The 14,041-nt window shown below is 35.5% G+C and overlaps 1 protein-coding gene and 1 pseudogene across 1 annotated transcript; both read right to left on the bottom strand.

The window, feature by feature from the left end:
- Positions 1–350: 350 nt before the first annotated feature.
- Positions 351–7,877, bottom strand: LOC132183315 (UPF0481 protein At3g47200-like). The gene is made up of 3 exons (XM_059596725.1): positions 6,907–7,877; positions 4,477–4,478; positions 351–658 (listed from the first exon to the last, which is right to left on the bottom strand). Exons 1-3 carry the CDS (start codon positions 7,875–7,877, stop codon positions 351–353), a joined length of 1,281 nt encoding a protein of 426 aa, XP_059452708.1.
- A 4,550-nt stretch (positions 7,878–12,427) lies between these two features.
- On the bottom strand, positions 12,428–13,676 carry LOC132182246 (UPF0481 protein At3g47200-like; annotated as a pseudogene).
- Between the last annotated feature and the right edge of the window lie 365 nt (positions 13,677–14,041).

Below are 14,041 nucleotides of genomic sequence, written 5' to 3'. Positions count from 1 at the left end.
AATCTACCCCCTAAAGTTTTAATTTTTTGCAATTCGGTCATTCCGACAGTCAAAACCGTTTTGACTGATGAAACAGTGATCACATGAGCCGCACGTGATCACTTTTGTAGCTTTCTTCCCCAAAATGCCCCCACCAGCCTTGTACACCTGCAACAAAGCCTCGCTTCACCAAATCACTGATCGAGTAGGGTTTGTTCTGAATTTTTTGATGTAGGTTGGAGTAATCATTTAATTTTGTGTCAAAATGAAAGTATCACAACAAGTTCTAATGTAAAACTAATTTTGTATCACATCCCCTTCTTTTCATCTACATTGGAGAGACCAATTACACAACAAGTTCTAATGTAATACTAATTTTTTATGCTGTACACTGTTTGTAACAAAGTGAGGATTAAAAGGATAAATGCGGCAACTGTGGAAAGAACAGCCCATGGAGTGTTGAAATAATTGCGCACAAGCACCGCACGCCATCTCGGCCACCTGCATCGGCGAAAACTATTTACTTCATGGCAAATGTTTTGGTAATAGTAGTCCTTTACATAAGTGTTATGGTAAAGCTTGTTGAAGAGCTGGGCCGCATCCTCATGATTCAACCAATTGACAACTATCTGATTATCGATGAGAATATCCATGTCCTTGGTAGTGATAATGAGGTTGTCTAAGAGCTGTTGTAAAATTAAATGGATGGTGCAAAAATTCTTATTGATGCTAAATAATATTAATCCAAACAATTAACAATAAGATAAATATAATACAATAAATAAATAAAATAGAGCAAGGAAAAATCTCACAAAGCTATAGAATCACGCAAGAGCGTTGTCCTTAAAGGTTGATTTTGTGCCTCCCGGAGTGTATAACTCGGTGCGATCGGATCTCTTGACACGCAACCTCCCAGGATTAGACTATAGCGTCTACCTTCGTTAAGAACGCACTTTCAAGTAACGAAGATCAAATGAACAATCCTTTCTTAAATTGAAGAGGATGAAAAATTGAGTAACAAATAACTCTATTTTTCTCTTCGGTAACAAAGAAAAATTCTGGAGCATGAAAATGAAATCTTACTAAAAAGTAATATTTTTTTTTTTTGATGATTTTTTGTCAAAGTTGAACACTTGTATATATAGACATGGGGGAAATTTTTTTCTTTTAAAACTCATTATCATGCACTCTATGTATTAAAGAACAATTGGTCATGAGATCAATGCATAAAAATCAACGGTCAACATATTTAAGACAAACGGTCAACAAATCATCAAACGGTCATGAAAGCTTATATATTAAAGACAAATGGTTTTTTAATTTAAGAAAACCAATGGTAAAACCTGCAGCTAAAAGAGCTTGTAAATCTTGAAGACAAATGGCTTTTAATTTAAGAAAACCAACGGTAAAAGAATTAAAACCAGCAGTTAAAAAAAAAAACTTGAAAAAGGTTTTATTGCCCAATGGTCAAAACTCATGAATAGATTTTATGTCAATGGTCAAAAAATTAATAGGTAAATAAAACCAATATTTGTAACATCATAACAATCCCCCACATGTTACAAATATTAGAGTAGAAGGAGATTGAAAGCATGCATCGATGTGGTACCCGAAAGTTTTAACCACAACTAGGATAAATAAGTAAGAACTTAATGAATTGTGGTAGAGTTAGACTCTTTTAACCAAATTCATAAAGTGAGCAAACTTATCACCCACATAACTTTCTCCAAAAGAAAACTAATAAATAAATAAGAATTAAAATAAAAAAAAAAAAATTGGGTTGTTCTGCGAGTTGGCGCTTTATACAGGCCATGCGCCCCTGGGTTTCATGAGTGCTTTAAAGACCTACCCAAGTCTCATAGGAAGCGGCACCACCTCCACACTCACATAGGTAGTATCCATCAAGAGTGTGTGCAAGTAACACCCCATCCCAACAGGTAGGGACTATGGAACCATTAAGAGTTTTAAACTCATCCTTAATCACCCTGCATCTTTGTACTGTCTTACACCATAGGGATGGACTCATCAACAATCTTATCAACAAGATAGTGAAATAACATAGAATGACAGTACCACACCATGATCACTTGTGACTTCGTTTCCCATTAAACCTCATTCATGGGATCTCCAATCACAGAGGTTGGGTATCCATCATAGTGTCATCATTTGGGTATCAATCCTATCCCCCTCGATGTTTCACTCACCAGCTTTCTTGCTAGTGGCTTGGTCAAAGGATCTGCCAAATTCCTTTCTGACCTCACAAAATCCATGGATATTACACCGGTCTCAATAAGCTGCCTCACAATATTGTGCCTTAATCGGATATGTCGACTTTTCCCATTATAGATCTTGCTCTTGGCTCGAGCTATGGCAGCCTGACAATCACAATGAATACAAACAGGTGGAACTGGGTTAGCATATAAAGGCAAATCAATCAAAAGGCTCCTTAGCCATTCAGCTTCAGTTCCAGCCTTCTCCAAGGCAACTAACTCTGCCTCCATTGTGGATCTTGCTATGCAAGTTTGTTTGGAGGACTTCCAAGATATAGCTCCTCCTGCTAATGTGAACACATAGCCACTGGTAGGCTTTAGTTCATTTGAATCAGAAATCCAGTTAGCATCACAATATCCTTCTAATATAGTAGGAAAACTATAATATGACAAACCATAATTAATTGTGCCCTTTAAATATCTCAACAATCTAGAGATTGCATCCCAATGCTCAATACTAGGATTATGAGTATATCTACTCAATCTACCGACAGCATATGCAACAATATCAGGGCGTGTACAGCTTGTCAAGAACATTAAACTACCAATGATTTGTGCATATTTCTCTTGTGAAACACTATCACCATGATTCTTAACCAAATGTATTTTAGAATCATATGGTGTAGACATAGGTGAATAATCAAAGTGCTCAAATCTTTTTAGCATCTTTTCAACATAATGTGACTGGGATAAAGTAATACAATTATTATCTCTAAGAACTTTAATGCCCAATATAACATTAGCTTCACCCATGTCTTTCATATCAAAATTAGATGAAAGAAATCTTTTAGCTTCATGCACAACATTCATGTTGGTTCCAAAAATAAGCAAATCATCAACATATAAACAAATAATGACACCTTCATTATTACTAAACTTGCTATAAATGCATTTATCTCCACCATTAATAGAATAAGCATTAGACAACATCACTTTGTCAAATTTTTCATGCCATTGTTTAGGAGCTTGTTTTAATCCATACAAAGATTTCACCAATTTACAAACTTTGTGTTCTTGACCGGGGATTACAAGTCCCTCGGGTTGTTCCATATAAATTTCTTCTTCTAAATCACCATTTAAAAAGGCAGTCTTGACATCCATTTGATGTACCACAAGTTTATAAATAGAAGCAATAGCAAACAATATTCTAATAGATGCAATTCTAGTAACCGGAGAATAAGTGTCAAAATAATCAATATTTTGTTTTTGCTTGTAGCCTTTAGCCACCAAGCGTGCCTTGTATTTATCTATTGTACCATCTGGTTTGAGTTTCTTCTTGAACACCCACTTACAACCAATTGGTTTGGTCTTAGGAGGTAACTCAACAAGTTCCCATGTATGGTTAGACATAATTGAATCTAATTCATTATTAATAGCTTCTAACCAAAAATGTGTATCAATAGATTTGATTGCTTCATTATAACATATCGGATCATCATCAACAATATAAGTAATAAAATCATTACCGAAATTCCTTTCCGTTCTAGCTCGCTTGCTCCTCCTCAATTCTTGCACATCATCAACAATTTCATTAGAAGTAAAAGAAGGTTCATGCAATAATTTTTCCTTATTTTTCAAAGGAAACACATTCTCAAAGAAAATAGCATTTTCAGATTCAATAATAGTATTGTAATCTAAAACATCACTCTTAATAACAAGAAATCTATAACATGAACTATTGCAAGCATAACCAATAAAAACACAATCACAAGTTCTAGAGCCAAGTTTCCTCTTTTTAGGCTCGGGTAGCATAACCTTTGCCAAACACCCCCACACTTTGAGGTATTTCAAACTAGGCTTACGACCTTCCCAAAGTTCGTAAGGAGTTTTACCGGTTTTCTTATGAGGCACTTTATTTTGAATGTGACAAGCCAAAAGAATGGCTTCCCCCCACATGTTAGTGGGTAGCCCGGAACTAACAAGCATAGCATTCATCATTTCTTTCAAAGTTCTATTCTTTCTTTCGGCTACTCCATTAGATTCGGTGAATAAGGAGGTGTAACTTCATGTATTATGCCATTTTGTTCACAAAATTCCTTAAAAGGATTAGACTCATATTCACCACCCCTATCGGTCCTTAGTCTTTTAATCCTTTTATTCTTTTGATTTTCAATTTCAATTTTGTATTTTATGAACATTTCTAAGGCTTCATCTTTTGATCTTAATAAATAAAGTTTAGTAAATCTAGAGTAATCATCAACAAATATCACATAATATTTTTTACCACCTCTAGTCATTGTGTGCTTTAAATCACCCAAATCACTATGTATTAACCCAAGAAGTTCAGTTTCTCTTGTAATAGATTTACAAGGTTTTTTAGTGATTTTAGTCTCAGCACATACTTCACATTTATCCATATTGGTTTTACTTAGTGAATTAATAATTCCAGTTTCTTTCATTTTCTTGATGTACCCAAGATTTACATGTCCAAGTCTACCATGCCAAATATAAATAGAATCAACCAAGTAAGCACAAGAAGATGAATTTTCATTAATAATATTAGCAACATTTAATACAAAAAGACCTTGATCTTCATAGCCTTTACCAACAAATGCATCATGCTTAGTTAATGTAACAATGCCACCATCAAATAAAACCTTAAGTCCTGCCTTACCAAGCAAGTGTACCGAAACAAGATTGTGTCGGAAATGAGGAACATGTAGAACATCGGAGAGTGAAAGGGTTTTACCCGAAGTCAGCTTTAAGAGAGCTTTCCCTTTGCCTACCACAGGCACAGATCTATTGTCTCCAACAATTACCCGCTCAGTATTTTCCTTTATTGGTGTGTAGGAGGATAAGTCTTCTTTATTTCCACAAATGTGCCTAGTAGATGCGGAATCAATCACCCATCCTTTTACTTCCGTGGTCATGTTAGCTTCAGATACGACAGCTGCAATGATCTCTTCCACTTCCGTCACATTTACCTTGTTTTTTGATATTGATCCTTTGTAGTTGTTGGTGGTCCTCTGTTTACATGCCGCTGCATAATGACCTGATTTGCCACAAGCAAAACAAATGACCTTTTTCTTTTGTATTAGAGAATGAGATGTGTTGAATCTTTTCTTATCATTCCAAAGTTTTCTTTTGGGCTTATGGTCAAATTTCTTGTAGTGTTGTGGAGGCCTAATAGATCTCTCTTCTACTAAATTAGCTTTGGAAATAATTTCCTTAGCTTTGTTAACCTTTTCCAAAGACCTATTCCTTTCTTCTATTTTAATATGCACTATGGTTTGTTGAAGACTCATGAAAGTCTTCTTTTGTTTGAAATGGAGTTTATACTCCTTCCAAGAGTCGGGTAATTTTTCAACAAGACACTGGGTCATAAAACTTTCGGGTAGACCATTACCCTCTTTGGTTAATTCAGCAACTATGTTATGAAACTCATGAATTTGAGAAGTAATACTCTTTTCATCAGTCATTTGAAAATGTAAGAAATTGCTTGCAGCAAATTTCTTAGTACCCTCATCCTCAATCACATATCTACCAACTAATTCATCCCATAAATCTCTAGCAATAGTAAAATGGCAATAAACATCAAACAATTCATTAGATAAAGAATTTAATATAGTATTCACACATAATGTATTAGCCATTTCCCAATCTCTTAATTCTTTGGATTGTTCTTCAGATTCCTCATCCGGTCTAGGCTCAGTTAGAACACTAGAAATTTTTGTAAAATCTAAAACTGCAAGAACCTTTTGTTGCCAACGTTTAAAATTATTTCCATCAAAAGATTCAATTTTTGTAACATCTGGAAGAACTTTAGCAGCAGCAAGAATTTGTGCATCCATAATCAACCTTTAAGATTGTTGTAAAATTAAATGGATGGTGCAAAAATTCTTATTGATGCTAAATAATATTAATCCAAACAATTAACAATAAGATAAATATAATACAATAAATAAAAAAAATAGAGCAAGGAAAAATCTCACAAAGCTATAGAATCACGCAAGAGCGTTGTCCTTAAAGGTTGATTTCGTGCCTCCCGGAGTGTATAACTCGGTGCGATCGGATCTCTTGACACGCAACCTCCCAGGATTAGACTATAGCGTCTACCTTCGTTAAGAACGCACTTTCAAGTAACGAAGATCAAATGAACAACCCTTTCTCAAGTTGAAGAGGATGAAAAATTGAGTAGCAAATAACTCTAATTTTTCTCTTTGGTAACAAAGAAAAAATTCTGGAGCATGAAAATGAAATCTCACTAAAAGTAATATTTTTTTTTGATGATCTATTTTTTGTCAAATGAAGACTTGCTTATATAGACATGGGGAAACTTTTTTCTTTTAAAACACATTATTATGCAATCTATTTATTAAAGAACAAACGGTCATGAGATTAATGTATAAAACCAACGGTCAACATATTTAAGATAAACGGTCAACAAATCATCAAACGGTCAAAAAGGCTTGAAGACAAATGGGTTATAATCTAAGAAAACCAATGGTAAAGAATTAAAGCCAACAGCTAAAAGAATTGTAAATATTGAAGACAAATGCTTTTAACAAAAGAAAACCAACGGGTAAAGGAATTAAAACCAATAGTTAAAAACTTGTAAAAGGTTTTATTACCCAACGGTCAAAACTCATGAATATATTTTATGTTGAATGGTCAAAAATTAATAGGTAAATAAAATCAATATTTGTAACATTACAACAAGAGCATGGCATAGGAAGTGACCCTAGCTTCACATTTGGGGTGACATTGTTCATAGCTGATGAGATTTCGAAAGGCAGTTTCTGTTAAGTCGTGAATTACTATTGGAGGAATTTCTAGAACGCCATCAATAAATTTTATGTCCAATATGCTTTCAGACGTACCCCTTTTGAATTTGATTCCAGACTTCAGTAGACTCGTAGCAGAAGGCAAGAGTTCCCACCCCTGCATTCTTTCTTTCTTTTCTTCCACACTTGATAGAGTCGACAATTTTCTGAATAGATCAACAAAATGTTTGATGCCTTTGAGATTAGTAATTTGAACCTGCGGGGGAGGCAATATTCTATAGGATAAAAAGTGGTAATGAAAGAAATATGCGACAAGTAGACATAGGGGCATGTCATGATTAGAATCCTTTGTCAAGTCGAACAAAATCTCAAGTACCATCCAAGGTACCTGGTTTTCTAGCAATATCAGGTCATGACCTAGAAATTTGCTCATACATGACATGGTGGAAATAGGGTCGTCTTCTTTTCTAAGCTCCTCATAAGCGTGCCTGAGGAAGAACTCAATAAGAAAGCAACCATCAACTACCAAAATTTTCACAAGTTCTTCTGGGCTGTAATCAATTGCTTCAGCATAACACTCACGTGCCTCTTCCTCCACCTCTATGATGGAAGTGATGAGAGTTATTAGCATTGTATCCGGAAATAGTGACCGAGAGACAAGGCTTTGTAAATACTCAACTTTAATTTTTTCTGTGGCTTTCAAGTTTAGACTGCCATGATGTAGAGGCCCAATAGAAAAGGCATTGGGGACAAAAGCTTTTTCATTATTCCTGTAGAGAATGGCTTGGGTTTTGAAGATACAACACTTAGGCCGTGTGAGCAAATCATGGGGCATCATATCTTCTATTGAAGACACCAAGCGATCGATGTCAATTATAACATTATCTCCTTTGTTCATAGCCATGCGTTGAATTTTTTTTTCTGTTATTTTTTGCCATCCTAAAGTTGTTTCTTTTGGAGTGACAAAAAATGTAAAAAATAAAATAAAATAAATTAGTAAAAAAAGAAGAAGAAAAGAGATTTGAATTTTTAGGCTCAATTCTCTTCAAATATAGCATAGAAAAAAAAAATATTATCCATGCGCTTATGAGCATAAGATTCATACAAAAAAGAGTATTAAGCTGAAAAAAGAGTATTAAAGAACACATAGTACTACAACTCAAACTACTACTTCATTATCAATCTTTTTCTCAAACTCTAAATTGTATCAATATCTCCTATAAATTGCAAAAAAAAAAATGTCAATGCCCTCCCAATGAAAAGAATACCAATCATAATTTTTTTTTTTTTTTTTTTTTAAATCTTAAAATAAAAAACAACCAACAAAAATCTAACAAAACAAAAACAAAAAATTAATAAAAAACAATAATTTAATAAGCTTTACAACAATATCAGTGTCTATCAATCAGGATCCCATGCTATATCTATAGCATAATACATATAATCTAGACCGTTCATTTTGAATGAATGATCCAGATTACAACAACACATAATTAGAGAGATCGAAGCCACACGTTCAAGTAAAAAAAAAAAAACAAAGAAGGTGCCTAGCAATACTTAAGGTATCAATATCTCTAATTTAGACTGCTCATTTAAATAAAAATCCAGTGCATTCCCTTCAACTCGGCTGATATATCTTCCATTCAAATTAATTAGGAATTAAAAAGATTACTTAGAAATGAACCAAGACAAAGAGAAAGAAGTTACTACCACTTTACTCACAATAACAAATACGTACCTTATTTGAAAGTTGAAACTGTGGATGCTTTGTGTCCTTGTGAGGACTGCGTGCATGCTTAAATATATGTTATGAACTTATGATCACGCGGTTTAACAAACAGGCTGTCTTTTGGTCGCGGCTGACTGCTGACGGGCGGGCTACTATTCCATGATCCCTATTCCATCTCCACTGAAATTTCTGGCCATCCATCTTGTTTTGGATAATCTTAATTTTGACCTTACATTTTATGTGGTCCATGGATAAGAGAGAGAGAGAGAGAGAGAGAGAGAAAAGTTACTTTTGGTTATGATCATGCGGTTTAACAAAGAGGCTGACTTTGAGGCGGCCGACCGAGTATTCCATCTCCACTGAAATTTCTGGGTATTTTAGTGAGTTGGAGGGTTATGCCTGTTGACCATTTTTTTAAAAATTAAATACGAGAAAATGTTACAAAACTGACCGTTGACCATTGTTTTGGAATAATCTTAATTTTGACCTTACATTTTATGTGGTCCATGAATGAGAGAGAAAATTAATAAGCAAGTTATCAAATGGATAAATGACAGCTACTCGCATAGAAATTTCAAATTGAAGTCTTCAAAAATGTATGTATGCGTAAATCATTGTGTATGCAACTTCCAAATTAACGCAATCAGTCACGGCGAAACTATAACTTTTTCCATATCTCTCTCTATTTTAATTTGAACAATCCAATCACAATTATTCCCAAGTCTCATTTAATTTTATCTGTTGGATCACACGGTTTAATTGTTTGATTATAATCGTTTGATCACATCTCATTTAATCAAATAATCTCACCATACAAATGTTTGAAATTTAACTGTCACAATTTGATTGCGTCATTTGTGGCTCAACCCCATGAGTAATGATGGGCCGTGATTCAGCGCACGCCGGCGTGCTAAGCATACTAGGCAAAAAACATCTTTTTTTAATATTTCAATAAAAAAAAATTTGCCGTCGTGCTTGGCACGCCGGCGTGCTCTTTATCTTCACCCAAGTAATGATATGCTGAACACCGGCGTGCTTACTGCTTAAGCACGCCGGTGATGTGGCAGTGTGGCACATGCCACATTTGCCATGATTAAAAAAAAAAAAAATAAATAAAAAATAAAAAATAAAAATCCTACGTCAAAAACACATTCCCCGTCCATTTGATTTCCCCCCAAAATTTTCCCCAATCCATTCTCCCTCCAAACCAACCATTTCTCCCCCCACTGGCACCGTCACCGGCGCCATCATCTCCTCTCCCCACCGCCACTGCCGCACGCCGGTGTTCAGCAGCACCCAACGCCACGACCAACGACCGGCACCACCCCCAACGACGGCCCACCATCCAAACCAGAAAAAGAGTTTTTTTTTTTTATTTTATTTTATTTTATTTCATCTGGTATTTCTCGTGGACCTGCATTATTTTTATGTCCCTGAGTTTTTTCGATGCTTCTTTGAAATTGAGGATGGGAAATGGGTCTAAAGTGAGAGCTTGTTTTGTAGTCGTTGGTAAGATGCTTGTTAAAATGCCTGAGTGAGATACAGTTTTGTTTTAGTCGTATATATTTTCTGTAAATTCTATTATTTGAATTAATTTTACTTATCTCTTGTTAATATTCTCAGGTATTGCATAATCTATTGACTAATTTCATTTTATCTTGTAGGTTGTTGTTCTGGAAGTGGTATTTAAGGGGATGAAGGCAATTAGCCTCTATGGAAATTATACTTTTCATCATCTAGTCGGTTGGCCAGAAGATGGTTTTATGCTTCTTTGCCTATTTTGTTTCCTTGGATTTTTAATTCTCCTGTCTTACGGGAAATAAATGGTGTTATATTGACTCCTAAAGCGAAATTAATTTGTAAATGGTGTTATATTGACTCCAAATTTGGCTTCCTTTATCTTTTTCTTTTTCTGGAATTAGCTTACTGGTATTACATCCAATGGAGAGTTGAGTTTCACATATTTGCAATATCTTGGACTCGAAGATTGTTTCTATTAATGGGGGCATTTCCTAATTGGTGGATCCGTTTGTAAATGAAGGAGCAATTTTTTTTTTTTTTTTTTTTTTTGAGTAACGTATTCGAGCTTTGAAATTTTATACGAGCGGGAATATCCTCACTAGCAGCTAATTATTTAGAATGCAAATTTTATAATAATGGATAATTGGAGTATCACATCTTTAAATAAATATCCACATATTGAAATAAATAATAAAACTACTAATATAATTGAATCAATGGTCAATTTGCAAAGGCTCCCTTGCACAACTTCTCGTAGAATAAGGAGACTAATTTCAATTAAATACCACTGCAGTGAATGGCATTCATACTCCAACTAGAACTCCGTGTAGGACTCTGATTTCTTCTTGGAAAATTTATAACTGTTACTGCAGTTCTGCCAGTTACGTTGCAAATTGTCAATTGAGATTACGTTACTACTACTTGTGGGCATCTGGTATTACACTTCGAAAAAACTCTATCACAAGATTGGGTTTTGCTCAACTACAAACAAAACGAAGGTCAGCAGTGAACATTTTGCCTGAAATTTCACATTTCTCCTTGAACGAATATTAACAAGAGATAAGTAAAATTAATTCAAATAATAGAATTTACAGAAAATATATATGACTAAAACAAAACTGTATCTCACTCGGGCACTTTAACAAGCATCTTACCAACGAATACAAAACAAGTTCTCACTCTAGACCCATTTCCCATCCTCAATTTCAAAGAAGCATCGAAAAAACTCGGGACATAAAAATAATGCAGGTCTGTGAGAAATACCAGATGAAATAAAAAAAAAAAACTCTTTTTCTGGTTTGGACGGTGGGTCGTTGTTGGGGGTGGTGCCGGTCGTTGGTGGTGGCGCTGGGTGCTGCTGAGCGTTCGTCGGGTTTGGGCCCATCTTAAAATATACAGATTAAATAGATCCCATCATCTAAGCAATTTGAGCAAGCAATAGAAAAAACGCAAAAAATAAAAAATAAAAAAATAAAAAAATCAAGAGGAGTCGTGGGGAGAGAAGCACCGGATAGTGGACGGCGGCTCCTATCTGGTGCAGTAGGTCGGCGTCGGCATGGGCCTCGCCGGAAGCCAAAGGCGTGAGGTGGGGGAGACAGAGTAGAGCTGTAATGGTGTTGGGGAGAGAGCCGAAGGTGAAGGGATAGCATGGGTGGTTGGAGTAATGATATGCTAAACATCGGCGTGCGGCAGTAACGGTACGGTGGAGAGAGGAGATGACAGCGCTGGCGACGGTGCCGGTGGGGGAGAAATGGTTGGTTTGGAGGGAGAATGGTTTGCGGAAAATTTTGGGGGGAAATCAAATGGATGGGGGAATGTGTTTTTGACGCAGAATTTTGGACTTTTTTTTCTTTTGGACTTTTTTTTCTTTTTTTTATTAATCTTGGCAAACCTGGCATGTGCCACATCACCGGTGTGCTTACTATTTAAGCATGCCGGTGTTCAGCATATCATTGCTCCAACCTTATAGGCTACAACCCTTCTAATGCATACGCCTAAGTGTATATACCCAAGTATTAAATAGCTCGTGGTGAGTTGGTATTTATTTTTTCACTTTTTCCTTTTAAAGGCTTATTAACTCCCCAATGAATAAAACATATAAATATGTAAATACATTAAATTTTGAAAACTTTCTAACAAGAAGAAAACGCATACTCTAGAGAAAACAACAATTTCATTTCTTTTTATAAAGGCATTAATGTATATTAATTTTTCATGCTGTAGAAAGTTTGTAAGAAGGTGAGATAATTGCGCACAATTACCAATGTAGAAAGAATAGCCCATAGAGTGTTGAAATAATTGCGCACAAGCATTGCACGCCATCTAGGCCATCTGCGTTGGCAGAATTCACTCACTTGCTCGCAAAGGCTTAGGTAATAGTACTTCTTGACATAAGCGTTGTGGTAAAGCTTGTTGAAGAATTGGGCGTGCTGCATCCTCTGGATTCAACCAATTGTCAATGATTTCATTCTCGCAGACCATGTCCATGTCCTTGGCAGTGTTGATGAGATTGTCAAGGAGTATCTGTATGAGCATGGGGAAGCATTGTTCAAAGCTGATGAGATTTCGAAAGACAGTTTCTGTTGTCTCTTGAATTAGTAATGGAGGAATTTCCAAGACACCATCAATAAATTTGATGTCCAAGATGCTTCTGGACGAACCCCTTCTGAATTTGATTCCAGCCTCTACAAGGCTTGTCTCAGAAGGCATGGATTGCCATCCTTCTCTGCTTTCTTCCTGTCCTTCTGTTAAAAAAACCAACCATTTTCTGAATAGGTCAAGAATATGCTTGGTGTCTTGGATATGGGGAACTATAACAGGATCGGTGGATGAGAAAATGTTAGCAAAGAATTCTATGGCAAGTTGCGTTAGAGACTTGTTTTCTCTAGTAGACTAGTAGGGTCGCTGGTCATGTTAAACAAGCCCTCCAGCAACATCCAAGGCACTTGATTTTCGAGTAAAATCAAGTCATGGTATAGAAATTGGAGCATACAAGCCATGGTGAAAACATGGTCATCTACTTCCCTAAGTTGTTTGTAATCATGCTTGCGGTACAGCTCAATGATGAAGCAACCATCCATTACCAAAATGTTCACAAACTCATCTGGGCTACAATAAATTAGTCCGGCATAACACTCACGAGCCTCTCTTTCCACGGCCTTGATGGAATTGATGAGATCTCTTAGTCTTGTCTCTGGACAGGGCGATTAACATACAAGTCCTGGCAAATACTTGCCTTTAATTTTTTTTTTTTGTGGCTTTCAAGTTTGGATTGCCATGGTAGAAAGGGTCAATAGAAAATGCATTAGGAATAAAAGCTTTTTCACTATGCCTTAAGAGTATGACAGGGGTTTTAAAGATGCAACAATTGGGGGACATGGATAAATCATGGGATATCATGTCTTCTAGTGAAGGTGGAAAGCCTTCAACAGGAGTAGTAACATTCCTAGCCATATTTTAAAATTCTTTCTTCATGAGTGATCAAAAGAAAAAAGAAGAAGAAAGGAAACACAATTCTCTTCAAAACTATAGAAACACATAATATAATAAATATAAAGCAGAATAATATGGAATAAAGGAAAGAGAGAAAGACACAGAAATTAAGGTGGTTCGGCATATAGCCTACATCCACACACTAAAACGTTATAAGCTACATATTTTCTTGATGTATGATTTGAGTACATAGTTCTATTTATAGAGCTTTAACATAATTTCAAATACAAAACAAATCCCTTGAATTAAGGGTATTTAATAACAAATCAAATCAACAATAATCACAAATCAAATCCGCATTAATCAAAAGGATTTATATCCTTAAC

This window comes from Corylus avellana, chromosome ca5, assembly GCF_901000735.1.
Source record: "Corylus avellana chromosome ca5, CavTom2PMs-1.0".
NCBI lineage: Eukaryota > Viridiplantae > Streptophyta > Magnoliopsida > Fagales > Betulaceae > Corylus > Corylus avellana.
This window is presented reverse-complemented; position numbering and strand designations above follow the sequence as displayed.

Bases quoted from the DNA above. Each gene is read 5' to 3' on its own strand.
- LOC132183315 (XM_059596725.1), bottom strand. From the start codon at position 7,877: ATGGCTATGAACAAAGGAGATAATGTTATAATTGACATCGATCGCTTG.